The following is a 15629-nucleotide window of genomic DNA, read 5'->3' on the forward strand; positions in this document are numbered from 1 at the left end:
GAGCAATGTGGCCACAAACCTCAGAATCTGGCAGCCACCGAAGCTGGAGGGGTGAGGATTGAGCCTCTCCTGAGCCCCCACGGGAGCTGCCAGCACCGTTTAGCCTCTGACATTGACATTGAAATGCTCCCTCCAGAGCTAGGAGGAAACACCTTTTCTTGCTTTAAGCCTCCCAGCTTGTGGTCACTGGTGGTAGCAGCCCCTGGACACTCATGGGTGGCCTTTTCCCTGAGTGAGGCATGAACCTGCACAAAATCCTTTCTTTATAGTGTGAATCGCGCTTTAATCATGAAAAGTCAGCCCTAGGCCCCAGTATCCCAGGAGAGGGGGTACAAGTCAGGGCCCAGCGGAACACCAACCCTGAACTCTGCCGTGGTTCCCTGAGGCCCAGGTGGGCAGGCACCAAGGGACAGTGGTCTGGCCTTGTGAGGGAGAAACACCTCACCAAAGTCCACCACACATACCTTCCTCAGCAGAGAAGGGGCTTGCAGTGGGTGGAAGTGGGGGGGGTGTGGGTGGTGGGAGGCAGGGCGGGGAGGGAAAACAGGAGGAGGCAGCGGTAGCGGTGCAGCGGAAGCTCTCCTGTGGTGGCATCAGTCTGGCAGAGCCTCGAAAGGAGAGGAGGAGGGACTCCAGGAGAGGGGGCAGGCAGAAGGCGGCAGGAAGAGTGCAGGGCTGTTTGGGGATCAGGGCAAGGACAGCACAATTAGAGCAAAGACAGGGCAAAGACAGCACATAGTAGATGCTTCATAAATAGCCATGGAGGGACAGGAGGAACATTCTGGAAGAGCTCTGATCCCCTGGGGGAGCTGCTGACTGCTGGACACAGAGGAGGCCCAGATCCAGGCTGAGGCTTCCCCAGCACCTCACACTCAGCCCTGCGCCCAGACAGGACAGGGCCTATGGAGAAAGACCCCTAACAGCTGATCTCCCTGTGGGGCGATTCAGAGGCTTCCAGTGGAACTGAGCCCCAGTTGCTAGAGATGTGCCCCCCTGCCCAAATGCCCCTTCCTGGCTTCCCCTCCCTTCCCCATCTCACCTTCCTCAGCCCGCCCTCGTGCTTCCTGGGGTCATCTCCCAAGGAAGCCACCTGCATCCACGTTTCCCAGCACCTACTCGGGGAGCCTAACTGGAGACCACTTTAGGGCAAAGGGGTTGGAGCATCACAAGGACATTTGAAACTCGTCTGCCAGGGTGAAGGTCTGGATGGTGCTTGGAATTCTTCCTCCTGGGCACTTCATGTCCAGCTGCAACACCAACAGATGCCATTTTCCATGTGAGATCCTGGGGACACTGAGGTCCGCAGAAGCAGAGGGTCAGAGAGGGGCCAAGCTGTGAACGCTTCACCTGGAATGCCGGCACACACGAGGAGGCCCCTCTGAGGCAGGACAGAGTTCCACCTATCCCTCATCCTCCACTTGATGGCTGTTCACGGAACACCCCCTCTCATTCCACCCAAGTGGCTTGCAGGGGAGCCAGCACCAGGTCCCGCCGTGCCCTGAGGACAGAGCCAACGGGGACAGAGCCAGCATGCCAGCCGCAGTGACACTGAGCACTTTCCTTCATGTGCTGGCTGGACTTACATTGCTGGATCGTGTCTCTAACTCATCACTCTAAGGAAGGAGAAACCAAAGTCCTGAACTTCCAGCACAGGGTGTGAGCCGAGCTCCACACAGGAGGCGGGAGGGGCTGCTGCCGCCGCCTGGGGTGGGACGGCTCAGTAGAATGCAGCTAAAATGAAGCTTAGAGCTGGGACGGATGACTCAAGACACCACGCCTCCTGAGGATGCTGTGACAAGAACTGGGAGCTGGGTGGCTCTCTGGAGATGCTGCTGGTCCTCCCAGTGCTTCACTGCAGCTCTGCAAACAGGACTGAGACGGGGCTGGCAGGGGAGCCAGCAGGGCCAGCAAAGGGGAGGAGAGCTGTGAACCCAGCCTTGGGTGTGGCTGATGATGCCACAGCAGCTGCCATGGGGCATGACGTCAGGTTTGTCCCTGAGCTGTGGAGGGTATTTATGGCTGTGACAAAGGCCACCCTGCCTGTTCCCTGGTGCTTGCTGTGCCCAGGCCCTGGACTCCCACTCGGCACCTCTGAATCTACAGCAACCCTCAAAAGCAGCTCTCATCACCTGTGCCTTTTATGTGAGGAAACTGAGGAAAAGGGCAGTTAAGCAATCTGCTCGGAGAAACACACAAGTAGGAGAAACACACAAGTAGCACGTAACAATTGGGGCTGGAGGCCGAGTGTGCCAGCCCCAAAGCCAGTGCGCCTTCTATGGCACCAGAGTGCCCTCTCACACTTGGAAAGGTTCAGCCAAGGGAAGGCTATCTGAGGGTGAATCACTGGGGCCATGCAATGACCCCAGGCAGGAACCCCCATAGGATGCTGAGACCTGGAACCAGACAGAGCCGGGTTTGGGTCTGATCCTGCCTCCTGGCTCCATGCTGGCAGGTCCTGCACCTGGAAAGTGGGAATAACGCACCACGGCCCAGGCGAGAAGGTGGGCTACGTGAGACCTCCAGCAAGAAGCTCCATTGTAACGGCCCCAAACAGGCCACGCTGTATCCAGACCAGCACTCAGCCACACATGAGGCAGCAACACATCCTCTATCGCGGCCGGCTAACGCACACAGGCGGAGGACAGGCAGACAGGGCCCACCCAGCAGGGGAGATGCATGTCTACGGCTGAGTCGGACACACTGGGGTTCAAATCCCAGCTCTGCCATTTACAAGTCACATGACACCAGGTCTGGATGGGACTCGCAGGCATTTCCTCTTCCGTAGGTGGAGATACCACGGACTGCTCTGAGCAGTGCTGTGAGGACCCTGGGAGGAAACCTACACGAGCATCTGGCCCAGGGCCCCAGTGCAGCACTTGATGAGCTGAGGTCTCTGCGACATTTAAGCCTGTCCCACCTGGGTGCTGCCCGACACCCTAGACACCCTGAGCAGCCCTGGAGATGGAAAAATTCCTGGAGTAAACTAAGACTGCTTGACTCAGGTTGCTCTGCGCCGGGTGCGAGCCTCGGAGGTCCGCTCTTTCCGGGCTTCCCCGGGACTGGGGCAGCCGCATCATGGGGGGATGACTGCAGGAGCCGTGTGATCAGCCGCAAGCACTGGGTGCTACCCCAGGACACGGCCCACGTTTTCCTATCGCAGCTGTTTTAACAACCTCTGTGATCAGCTCATGGCACCCTCAATCCCTACCAAGACCCTGGGGAGAGGCAGCAACAGACGGAAGGACATAAAGGTCTGATCTTTGATCATGCTAGCAAGTGGCAGAGCTGGGTGTGAGCCCAAGACCCCACTTCAGGGCAGGTCTCACGGAGCCCTACTCAGGCAGAGGCACAGCCAAGGGGCGCAGCAAGGAAGTCCCCTGAGTGTCTTTGCAGGAAAGGGGCCATGGAATCCAGGCTCTGGCATTGGTCGATGGCATCGGGCCAGCAGCCTGTTCCGGCCTCAAGGACAGGCGGTGCCCGCCTAAAGGGCCAGTGACAAGACAGGCCCCTTCATCTCCCAGTCTCGCCAATTTCCTCTGGTGAGCTCAGCGGTCTCCCATGACCTGGACAATCCTCTGGAAGCCCAGGGTGGGGCAGGCAGCTTTTCCATGAGTCAGAGACACACACCTTTTTCTGGGACAGTATGATTGGACTTTCCAAGAGTTCATCAAACTCAAGACTTGATTCTAGAAAATATCCTATCTACCCCTAAACTATCTCATCGACAGAAACCATAGAGTCAAGGGTCTTGGGTGGCCAGGTTAGGAAGGAACCCTGCGCCTCACGGAAGAACAGGGTAGAGCTTGGGGGTGACCAGGCTAAGGACAGCCTGCCAGTGCCTGCACAACGGTGGTTCTCTCCAGATACAACCTCAGATGAATTTCTGGGTCAGGAGGGTCTGGCTTCTGCTGTGCCTCATTTGTGGGTCAGGCAGGGAAAACGATGGACAGTGGCCCGTGCTAAGTTCCCTCACTGCTGGGAGACACCGTCATCCCACACGATGGACAGTGGCCCGTGCTAAGTTCCCTCACTGCTGGGAGACACCGTCATCCCACACGATGGACAGTGGCCCGTGCTAAGTTCCCTCACTGCTGGGAGACACCGTCATCCCACACGATGGACAGTGGCCCGTGCTAAGTTCCCTCACTGCTGGGAGACACCGTCATCCCACACGATGGACAGTGGCCCGTGCTAAGTTCCCTCACTGCTGGGAGACACCGTCATCCCACACGATGGACAGTGGCCCTGCAGAACGGAACCGCCGGACCTCTGCCGGAGTCATGGGTTCCCACCGGCTCGTGCCCTTCTCAGGGCTGGAGGCAGAGTGTGCTCTCTTCTTTCCATTCAATCTTTTAGTACAAAAGAAAACACCATGAAGAACACTTGGAAAGCACATGGAAAGTAAAAAGGTGGAGAAGGGGGGAAACTTTGCTCCTTCTCCCACCACTTACAGATGGGCACCGAGGGCACTGCCACACAGCTCCGCCCTGGCTGTTTCTGTAGAGCTGACATCCTACATGACATACAACTTTGCCCTCAGCCATTTTCTAAATTAAACTGATTTTCTTAAGCATGTCCTCCTAACATTAGAAATTCTTTACAAAGGTAGCTAATTCTTCACATGCATAGTGACTTCATATACATATCTTCCCCATGGCCCAAAATGTCAGTTCAAGAGAACATGGATTTGGGGTTGTTCTGTCTGTTGCGGATTCCCAGGGCTGGGAGCAGTGTGGGTTGTCTATCAGTCTGCTCTCATGCTGCCAGTGAAGACATTCCAGGACTGGGTGATTTATAAAGGAAAGAGGTTTCATGGACTCACCGTTCCACATGGCACGGGAGGCCTCACAATCCTAGTGGAAGACAAAGAAGGGACAAAGGGACATCTCACACGGTGGCAGGCAAGAGAGCGTGTGCAGGGGAACTCCCCTTTACACAGCCATCAGCTACTGTGAGCCTCAATCGCTACCACGAGAACAGTATGGGGAACCGCCCCACGTTCAATGATCTCCACCTGGCCCCACCCTTGACACGTGAGGATTATTACAACTCAAGGTAAAATGTGGGTGGGGACGCAGCCAAACCTATCAGCTCATAGTAGGCATTTTGTACATCTTTGCGGAACAGATGGCTCTATTCCATCACTCGCCTCCATGGTTTGGTGGCTTCTAGCTTTTTGTTGTCACTAGTAAGGCTGAGGTGGATGTTTCTGTGGCTACGTCATTGTCCATTCTTGGCTTAGGAGAAGAAATGTGTCTGTTCCAAATACTAGGACCTGTGCCGACCACAGTCCGAGGACTAGGACTCAGGTTCCGGCTCCGCCACATCCTCTCCTTGCTCCTGCACAGCTGCTTTTCCTTCCCTGAGCCTCCGTCTGCCCTCTGCGCGGGTGTGGGTTTGGGCTGGAGCATTCCTCACAGACCTTCCAGCTCCGGTTAAGCCACCTGGTCTTTAGTACTTTGTTAGGGAGGAAATTAATACAACCCCTCAGGAGCCTCTGTCCACCCGGGGGAATCCAGTCTGCCAGCCCAGCAGCTGCCCGGTGGTACATCTAGGCTCAGACAGAGCACAGGCCTTGCTCAAGGATCTGGTGCCCACTGGTGGCAGACCTGGCACTGGAATCCCTTCCCACCCCACCCCCTGCCCCAGCTCAGGCACCTTTCTCAACCCCTCCCCCAGCTGCCCCCTTGTGACCACGTGGGCTACAGTAAGATGAAGCTACATCACACCCATCATCACCTGCTGGGCTCACCATGTGTGAGCTGGCACTGCACTCAGAGCTAAAGGCCTGCCCTCCATACTACCGGGGAAACTGAGGCAGGGGAGCCCCATGGTCAGGGCATTGGATTCACCAGGCCTCTCTGGTATGGGATGTCATCTCCACCAACCTTGCCATGTGCTATATAAACAATCACCCCAGCCACCTGAAATCAACATGCAACAGAAGTAAGGCGACTGCACGGCCTCGATCCACACCCGAGTCATCCTGGAGGCACCCTGTGTCATGACACTGAAGACCTGCACATACCCCAAAGGAACAGGGAGCCTGCAGCTCAGGAGGGGTGGACAGGTTGCCCTGGGCTCTGATCCTCTGGTCCATCTGAGCAGCTGGAGACCGAACCAGATGATGCTCAGCCACTCCTCCCAGTGTTGAGCTCTGCAGTGATGCCAGCCGGCCTGGGGAGCACCACGGGGGACCTGCCCTTGTTGCCCTTGTTGACGATGGAAGCTCCTGTCCTGCCAGACACACAGTGGCCGGACGTTAGAGCCCACAGGCCAGGAACAAGGGCCCAAGCTGTTTGCTCTCCCCGACTGTGTGGGTGGAAATGCCTGCTGTGTGCATCATCAGCTGGGGACAGGGCTGGGCAGGGGCGACAGGTGTCTGGGAGCGTGCACACACAGCCAGTTCCAAAGAGCTGGACTGACTCAGAGGGGCTGAGCTGAGTTGGCCATCTAGCAATGACCATCTCAAACTACCAAGGGCCTCCCATGTATGAGGTTCTTCGAATTATACCTTGTCCCCTCCAGGCAACCAATGCTACTGCTCTTACAGGTCAGAAAGCTAAGCTCTGGAAGGTGCCACCTAGGCCTAAGACCACCAGGCAGGTACCACAGTTCAAACCCCAGTCTCTGCCCCCAGCTGCCCCAGTGCCCACACACCCCTTCTCTGGGAACAGCAGCCACAGATGCAGAGGAGAGATGTCAGCACTGCTTCAGAAGCTCTCCCTGATGACAGGGGGACCACAGGTATCAATTATGGCCACAGGAGGCATAAAATTACTCTGGGTGCACCCAGCCATTATCTCCACCTGCCATTAGATAAATGTGTCTGGAGGTTCTGCCAAGTCTCAGGGTGCCCCAGCCACCCCCAGATAACTAGGTTAGCCATTTCAGAAATTCTCCTCCAAAGGGTTCTGTCTCCGACCTCCCCAACCACCTGCCACTGCTCTCAGCTACTCCCAAAGGCTCCCTGCGACGCAGTCCCTCCTTCCTTGGATGGGAGGGGGAGGCAGACCATCTCCCAAGGTAGGGGAGTCCCTGGCCCCTCAACTCCCACCCCCTTCTATGCCTACAGTGCACAGGAAGCTTTCACTAAATGCACATTCTCTCCCCAGTCGATCTTCTTAGGGGAAGTGCTGTCCCACTGGTTTCTGCACCATGGCCAAGGGCCATACTGCAGTCCCTGGTGAGACAGGCTTAGAGGAAAGAGCACAAGAGTCTGTGAGCACCGGGTTCGAATCCCTGCCCCCCTTCCTGAGCCAAGCAAGTGACTCAAGCCTGGTGCGCCTCGGGTCACACCCTGAAAAATGGGATGACAGACGTTCCCTGCCGGGAATGCAACGACAAGCCCTCAGCCTGGTGCGGGCCCCAGGAGGCTCTCAGATCCAGGCATCCTCAGGCGGCCTCCAGGGTTCACCGCCAAGAGCTCCAGTTCCAGGTCTCAGTTTCCCCAACAGCACAAGGCCCGGCTGCGCTGCAACGCTGTGGGATTTTTCCAGGCCGCACAGAGGCCGTCAGATCCCGGAGGGTGGGTGCGGCAGGAAAGGCCGGGATGCGATGCGCAGGGGCGAGAGGGGCTGGAGACACGCAGAGATCGGGTCGGAGCCGGGTCTGACACATGCGGGCTCCGGGTCCCCAGATCTGCTGCGGAGAGTCCCGGGCGCCGAGGGTCGGCCTGACGCCCCTAACCCAGGCGCTGCCGGAGCCACGCAAGGGCGGCTCCCCGGCCGCAAAGCCCCGCCTGTCATTTCACCTCTGCGTGCCTAGGTCTGCTGGGGCCCCGGCCCTTCGCCCCGATCCCAGGCCCCCGCCCGGATCCCCGCCCGGCCGCCTTCTGCAGCCTGGAGCAACCTGGACCCCCGTGAGAAGCAAAGGAGGGGCGCTTTCCAGACAGCCCGGCGCAGCCACGCCAGCCGGCGCGCTGGGAAAGGACCCCGGCCCGCGCCACTGAGCTACGCGCTCCGGGAGCAGGGCAGGGGGCTGCGCTCTGGCCCCTCGGGACTGCAAAATCCTGGAGCAAAAGTTGGGGGGAGCCGCTGGTCCAATTTTTCCCGGCGTTGCAGGTGCAGCCTCCGAATGCCACCCAGCCCTGGCGGCGCCGCGATCCAGCGCGGGGACCCGCCGGTCCCTCAGCCCCCAGCACTCACCTGCACTCATCTCAGCAGCAGCTCGGAGTCGGGGCGGCCCGGCGCTGCGGCGGGCAGCCCGACACTCCGGCCCGCAGGTGCCGCGCCCGCGCTATCCTCTGCCAGCCCCCCGGCTCCGCGCCGGCTCCTAGCGCACCCCGCCGGCAGCGCCGCCGCAGCCCCACCGCGCGCAGGCCACGCCCACTCCACGCCTATGTCACGCCCCTCCTGGCGGCCCCGCCCCGCGCCCGCTCCCGGCCGGGAGCACCCTGGGAAGTGTAGGCGTCTCGCTCCCACCCCTCCGCTTCTCGCCCCAGCTGCCGGATGAACGGACTACACGTCCCAGTACGCTCCGCGGCCAGCGCAGGCGCAGACCGACGTCGGCGGCTGAGGCCTTTCGCAATCGCTCTTAGATCTCTGCAGAGCGGTAGCCGCGGCGTGCGGGACGACGTGGGGACCGCCGCTGTTGGAAGCCCGGGAGTCGCTAGGAGAGCGGCGCAGGGAAAAGCGAGCTTAGTGCAGCTCTCCTGGAGTCATGGAGCCACAAGGCGCCTGAAGAGCTTCTGGGCCAACCCTTCTTCTTTCCCCGTTTACAGAGAGGGAAACTGAGGCGGGGGGCCAGGCGCGGGCAGGATGAGCCCGCATCCCTCAGCGAGGCATGCACCCGCGGGGATTCGTGCGCAGGTTTTCTGCCTCCGGGCCTGGGCTGTCCGCGCCTCGCCAGCCGCCGCAGGCTCCCGTCGCTCCTCGCCGGCTGGCGCCCTGCTGGGGGGCGCACCGGGGGAGGTGGTGCGGCCCACCACGGCGCAGTCCCCGGCCCGAGCCCCCACGGTGACCAGCTCCCCTGTGACGTCAGGCGCCCAGCACAGGGCGTGGGCGCGGTTGCAGGATAGGGAGTCGGGGAAGGGGGAGAAGCAGGATTCCCCACTGTGTGCCTGGTGCCACAGAAGGCGGGCTGCAGAGAGGTCGGGAGGAGCCAGCAGGAGGATGGCCACCGGGGGCCTGACCTGGAGGAGCATTTAGGATGCAGAATCGCGGGAACCTGGCATGGAGAGGCCAAGGACTTTTGGCTCGGGCCAGGGCTGTTTGTAGGTTTCAACAAGGGGAAGAAGGTTGAGCACAGAAAATGTAGACAATGGAACACTGAGGCAGGAGCAGGTACTCCTCCCCTCCCCGACCCCAGCAGCAACCAGCTCCTCCCAAGAGGGGCCAGGACGGGAGGCCAGGAGTACAGTGAGTACACTGAGGCAGGAGCAGGTACTCCTCCCCTCCCCGACCCCAGCAGCAACCAGCTCCTCCCAAGAGGGGCCAGGACGGGAGGCCAGGAGTACAGTGAGTACACTGAGGCAGGAGCAGGTACTCCTCCCCTCCCCGACCCCAGCAGCAACCAGCTCCTCCCAAGAGGGGCCAGGACGGGAGGCCAGGAGTACAGTGGCTCAGGGGAGAGCTGAAGTCCTGGGGAACCACCCTCACCCCACACACCCTAGAAATCCAGGGGGCCCAGATAGGTGATTCTGCCCACAACTGCCCGGCTCCCATGCCAGCCACTGGGAACTTTGTCTGGAACACAAGTGCCATGTAACTGAGGGGACGCAGAAGGGGCGAGGCATCCTGTTCTCAACCCAAGTCCCCTCTCAGTGATGCGACTGAAGCACGTCCCTTCCCTTGTGGGCATTAGGGCCCATCTGTGAAGGCTCCATCATTGGCTGGGAGCGTTCTGTTCAGGCAAGGGTAGTAGGGATGGCGGTCCCTGAGTCTGCCTGCCCATTGGGACCTGCCCTTTCCTCCTGCCACGGCAAGGCTGTTAACTCGCCGTGCCTTGAGATCCGTCATTAGATCTAAGAGCAGTCCCCATGTTTAAGGATGGCTGAGGATCAGTGAGTTAATGTGAGCCGTCCCCAGCATGGGTTGAGATCTTTGGGTTAAATCTTTGATTTGCTATTATTATTCTCAGTGCCTAACATAGGGCCTGGCACAGAGCAGGCCCTCTACAAATATCTGTTGAATAACAGAGAGGATGGAGGAGAGGGGAGAGCCCTGGCCCCTGGCGCCCCTGGGTCATGGCCTGAGAGGTGGGCCAGGCACCCACCTGCTGTAGGGACACCCTGCTGCCACTTGGCCTCTAAGGAACTCTCGGTCCAGCTCCCCTGTAGCCTGTTTTCCTTCCCAGCGGAGGCACCGTCCTCCTGTGTTTCTGAAGGCTCCTGAGAGCCTCCTGGGGTGTCATGATTTCCCCCACACAGCCTGGTGAGGACGGCAGGGAGACCTCACACCTCTCCGCCAAATCCCTGTGAGCCAGAGGGTGGATGTGGGTGCCCTGTTCTGGGCTGGTTCCAGAGCCCAGGACAAGGGGCTGGGGAGTCTTACCAGTTCTCGACCTGGAAGGGCTGCCAGGGGTCATGTGGTTCCAACACCTTCTTTCACAAGAGCAGAAACCAAGGCCCAGAGACGCCCTGCCCCAAGTCACCCAGCAAGTCAGTGACAGGTGGGGCTTGAGCCAGGTCTTTTCTTTCCTTCCTGCTCCGTGCCTGCTGAACTGGTACTGCAAGGAATCTGCTGGTTGATTTGAATCAACTGAGACAGACTTTGGTTCTCTGTCCATGGTACTATGGGCCAGGTGTGACCCCAGGCAACTCTGTGTGCCTGAGTTTCCGTAACCTTTGAATCACAGTGCACGCCCCTTAGGATTCTCAAACACCTTTAATGTGCTAAACTCCCTAGTCCTAGTAAAGAAAATAGACAAGAAATCGTTTCACAAGTCAAAAGATTCATTCTAGAAAAATGCTGTCCCCCTCTTTTTTTTAGCAGGCTTGGTGCGGTGACAGGGGAGCTTATGGACACAGGGAGGCCCCAAATGTGTCAAACCAAGGTCCTTTAAAGGTTCATTAAATGGGCACTAGGCACAGTGGCTCATGCCTGTAATCCCTTGGGAGGCCAAGGTGGGAGGATTGCTTGCCCTCAGGAGTTTGAGACCAGGCTGGGCAACTTGGCAAAACCCCATCTCTATACAAAAAAAATTAGCCTGGTATGGTGGTGCTTGCCTGTGGTTCAGCTCCTCTGGAGGCTGAGCTGGGAGGATCACTTGAATGTTGGAGGCAGAGATTGCAGTGAGCCATGAGTGGACCACTACACTGCAGCCTGAGTGACACCCTGTCTCAGAAGGAAAAAGAAAAGAAAAGGAAAAAAAGTTCATTAACTGTGCATTTAGAGGTGAGCCTTGGTGGGTACCGATGTGGAAGCAGGAGCTGCTGCCCCTTCTCCTTCCTCAGCTGACATGCCCTGTAATGACCCATGCCCCATCCAGCAGGCACGGGCTAGAGACCTGAACTCTGGGGGCTCCCTTCTACCTCCATTGCTTATTCAGAGTCCCCTGGGGGCTCCCATCCCATTTCACTGGGGATCCCGTCAAGCCCCAGGTAGGCGGGTGCCCCAGGCAGTGGCCTCGAAGGCCTCAGGCCCCACCTCTCCAGCTCCACCCCCAGTCTTGCCCCATAGCCCTTGGCTGCATACGCCTGCCTGAGGATCTGCCTGCTTCCCTGGGCTGTGGACTTCCATGCTCTGCAGAGGGTCTTAGAGAGGGGAAGCAACCTGGCCCAGGCTTCCCATTGGGGGAAGTGCTAGGGGGAAAGCTAGAGTTTTCCAATGCACCAGCATAAGGAGTGGGGTTTCCTTCACCCCTCCTGGTGCCCCTGGCTGGAGGCTTCAGGATGCACCCCTGGCCTGGCCTCCCTGGGATTCGAGTTCAGGCACCACTCTGCCTTCTTTTGGGATAAGGAGACACTTAGAGGTGATGCGTTCATCTTTCCCCTGCTCTATGATGGGGTGCTCTGGGCTCTGGGGAGGACAGCAGGGTTATGGGGGCCTACCTGGGGGCAGGCCCAGGGCCAGCAGGAACGTGACAGGCCCACAGAAGACAATGGCCAGAACCCCCAGTAGGTCCCCAGGGAAACAAGGGCACCTCATCCCTCTGAATGTCCTAATCACTATTATGGGATGTGGGTTGTTCCAGCGATGGAGGGAGCAGAATGCAGAGAGGGCAGCTCCAGGTCCTTGACCCACTGCACCCCAGGTCAAGCCACCCGAAGCCAAATGCTGCTTCCCTGGGGCGCCAGGTTTACATGTGGGGTCTCAGCCCTGATGATAGAGGTGGCCATAAAAAAACAAAAAGGTGGCCAGGCACTGTGACTCACGCCTGTAATCCCAGCACTTTGGGAGGCTGAGGAGGGCAGATCACGAGATCAAGAGTTCGAGACCAGCCTGGCCAACATGGAGAAACCCTGCCTCCTGAGGACAGACATCAGTAGAGACATCTGTAATCCCTGCTACTGGGGAGGCTGAGGCAGGAGAACTGCTCGAACCTGAGAAGCTGAGGTTGCAGTGAGCTTAGGTGGTGCCACTGCACTCCAGCCTGGGTGACAGGGCGAGACTCCTTTTAAAAAAAAAAGGCAATTCAACACAAATACCTACTTTCACAAACGTATATTGAAGACATAAAGCCAGGCGCTCCGGTGAAGAGCTCCACCATGGTGATCTGGGGAATGCTTTTCCTACGTGGTTGAGCTGGGTGAGACTTCCTAAAATGTGAGTCCTGTGATCACAGGTAAAGACTTACTCTCTTCATGACAGATGCCCCCACCACAAACACGGGGACCTGTCACCGCTCTATGACCTTTAAATTGCTTCAAAATTAGGGTCATTTCTCCTGAAAAAGCTATTGCCCTTTCAGCGAGTGTGAAGGCCGCAGAGAGTGTAGAAGGACACATGCTGGGTAGGGTTGGGGGCTGGGCAGACCCCATAGTGCTGGCCTCACGTGGACTGGGGCAGGTGGGGCTGTGGGTTTCTTGAGGCTGGGCCAGGAGGGGCCGGAAGGGAGAGGGCCCAGCATCCCATGGGCTGGTGGCTGCTTTAGGGGACAGGAGAGCCTCGATGGAGGGGTCCTGTCTAAGCCCCAGTGGGAGCAACTCCAGGCTGGCTGAGAGGCGGAGGGACGTGTGACACTGCACCCAGAACTCCTGGGGCCAGGCCAGGTGAAGCAAACAGTGACAGCCAGGGCTGCTGTGTCCTGACGGCTCTGTGCCAAGGCTCAGAAGACCCTATCATTGTCATCATCTCATCATCATCCCAATGTCACAGATGAGAAAACTGAGGCATTGCTTACCCAATTGCAAACTATGGGCAAGCGGAGCCGGCAGGCCGCACACCTGGGCCCTGCTGAAGAGAGTCCCTGGCCTTTAGCCCCTGGCCTTCTGGAATCTATCATCCCCTCCAGGGGGCATTCAAGAGGTCAAAGGCGGAAGCCGGGAGTCATGGGGTCCAGTGTGAGGTGCATGGCCAGGCTACTTGCCCAGCTGGGCCCGAGCCATTCCAGGCCTGCTGCCCCCCACCCAGGGCTGCTGGGAGTGCCCCGTCTTCTCCCGGATAGCTCAGGCTTACCCTCTGGACCTTGGTTGAGATCCCCTCCTTGGAGAAGCGTCTCTGGCCCTCTAGCGAAGTTAGGGGTCACCTCCACTCCCCAAGGGGGTCTCCAGCCCAGAGGAGAGTGGCCACTGAACTGTGGGATCAGCGCAGGCCCCCACTGCGGCTGCTGCTCACCCTCAGCCAAGGAAAGAGGTCAGAGCTGCCTGAGCCCCTCTCCCGCCGCCATGACCTCTTCCTGAATCTGCTGGGGCTTCCCACAAATTGCTTCTGTGAAGAGCAGCACAGTGTGGCTGTGCTCACCTGGGGCCTGGTCTAGAAAGAAGGTGTCCGCTCCGGAAACCCAGCTGTGCGGAAACCCTGCAAGTCAGAGGCACAGGGCGGCAGAACAAGCAGCGGGCGTCCCGAGGCCGTCGGGGGCTCCACTCAGTTGGGGAAACTCCAGGCTTTCTCTCACCAAAGTGGCAGGATCCCTGCCCTTTCTTCATCTCTAAGTACACTCCAGGAATTGATCGACTTCACTGCCAAATGGAGAAACAAATGAAATATGATTTCATTGTGGGATCTTTCCAGCCACTCAATAATTTAAAACCACGCCACATGAAACCAGGAGTAAAAGTAGGATGTGACTCACGGCCTGGAGCCTATCTCAAGCCCCGGTCCCCACACCTGGATTCTCAGCTAAGTCAGGCCCAGCTTCACCCTCACATGCCCACGGCTCACCTGAGGCCCCCCAGATGGGTTAGGAAGGGGACACACAGCCCTGGGTTACACGGGCATCTGTTCTCCCTGACACCCGATCTATGCCACAGTTCCAGCTGCCCAGCTAACTCTGAGTGGTTTGTCGACTTGGCAGTGTTTTGCCATCACAGAAAACTCACAAGAGATGGTTCATTACAAGCGATGGAATGAAGTAGAATGTACAAATGTATAGGCCTAGTTCCAGAATATGACTCACACTGCAAAGCTTGGATGTGGCTGGTCTTCCAAAAGCTCTTCCTCCGATGAAGCTTCATTCCTGTGCAGCCCAAATAGATGAGGAAAGCGAGGAGCACCAGGGAAGGAAAGAGAAAGGGAGAGCAGAGCAAGGAGCAAGCTCTGAGGTGAGACGCCACACCTATTGAACACTGACTGCATAGCTGCCCCTGTTCCGGAAGTGAGACGAAGAGGCTCAGCTAGAGCAGGCAGGTGCGTGAGTCAGCCGAGCTGCGTGACGGGGGACCACAGGCTTTCTGAAGGGGCTTGAAGAGCCAGCGCAGGGCGTCGCACCCAGCGAGGGAGGCCGATCTCTGCACTCTGCCTCCGCTGTCACAATGCATTCTTCTCTGAATGTTCCCCTTCTGTTCTCATAAGGACACTGGTCCTAGGACAGAGGGTCCACCCTATCCCAATACTGTCTGACTTCCTTTTAACCAATCATATCTTCAAAGACCTGATTTCCAAATAAGGTCACATTCCTGGGGACTGAGTCTTGGGGTTAGGACTTCAACATACCTTTCTGGAAGGTGCAATTCACCCCACCAGAGGGGACCACCGGTATCAGGCCCCACAAGGGACATGGTCTTCCAGAGCTATGACTTGTGGGACCCGGGAGGAAAACTGCAGGTCTCAGGGCTCCCAGCTGGGGAGAAGAAACAGAAACCTAGAGAGAGAAGGTCACATGGAGCCCAGACCCCTGCAGACCAGAAGCCACAGGGCTCCCCCAGCCACATGACCTTTGGTTGATGACCACTCAGGCACACAGCCCTGCAGAGGACCCAGAAGGCAGCCGTCAGACGGTGAGAGCAGCTCTTGTTGTGGGAGGCCAGAAGGGTCCTACCAGAAGCCTGCGCCTGGCCTTGCTGGCCTTGCCGGCAAGCTCAAGCCTCTGGTCCCACATCGCCACCACCCCCGGCTGCTGATCAAGCAAGACATCGTGTCCCTTCTTAGCAACTTTGTCACCAGGCTGTGCTTCTCAGAGCTGCTGTGTGGGCATGGGAGGGGCGGTTTTGAGGAGGCTTAGTCAGGAGCCCTTGCCTGTGTAACTTACAAAGTGCTTGTTCTGCGGGCCTCCCAGTCGGGTGTTCCCTTGAGGTCATGGTGTTGAGT

General features: G+C 58.3%; 1 protein-coding gene and 1 long non-coding RNA gene across 51 annotated transcripts in view; both read right to left on the minus strand.

The window, feature by feature from the left end:
• ABLIM2 (actin binding LIM protein family member 2) overlaps positions 1-8316 on the minus strand; it is a 191492-nt gene extending 183176 nt beyond the window's left edge. For all 50 annotated transcript variants that reach the window (XR_013533217.1, XR_013533216.1, XR_013533215.1 and 47 more), the window contains exon 1: positions 8148-8316. Coding sequence is in view for 13 of the 50 variants with exons in the window: in XM_078367637.1 (XP_078223763.1) it covers positions 8148-8157 (10 nt within the window). In the remaining 37 variants the exon portion in view is untranslated. The remainder of the gene's footprint in view (positions 1-8147) is intronic.
• Positions 8317-13844: 5528 nt separating this feature from the next.
• LOC118152367 (uncharacterized) lies at positions 13845-15154 on the minus strand. Its single transcript, XR_008480321.2, has 3 exons — positions 15036-15154; positions 14500-14559; positions 13845-14062 (listed from the first exon to the last, which is right to left on the minus strand). It is a non-coding gene; the product is annotated as an uncharacterized LOC118152367 (long non-coding RNA).
• Positions 15155-15629: the final 475 nt, after the last annotated feature.

The sequence above is a fragment of the Callithrix jacchus genome, chromosome 3 (genome assembly GCF_049354715.1).
Source record: "Callithrix jacchus isolate 240 chromosome 3, calJac240_pri, whole genome shotgun sequence".
Taxonomy (NCBI): domain Eukaryota; kingdom Metazoa; phylum Chordata; class Mammalia; order Primates; family Cebidae; genus Callithrix; species Callithrix jacchus.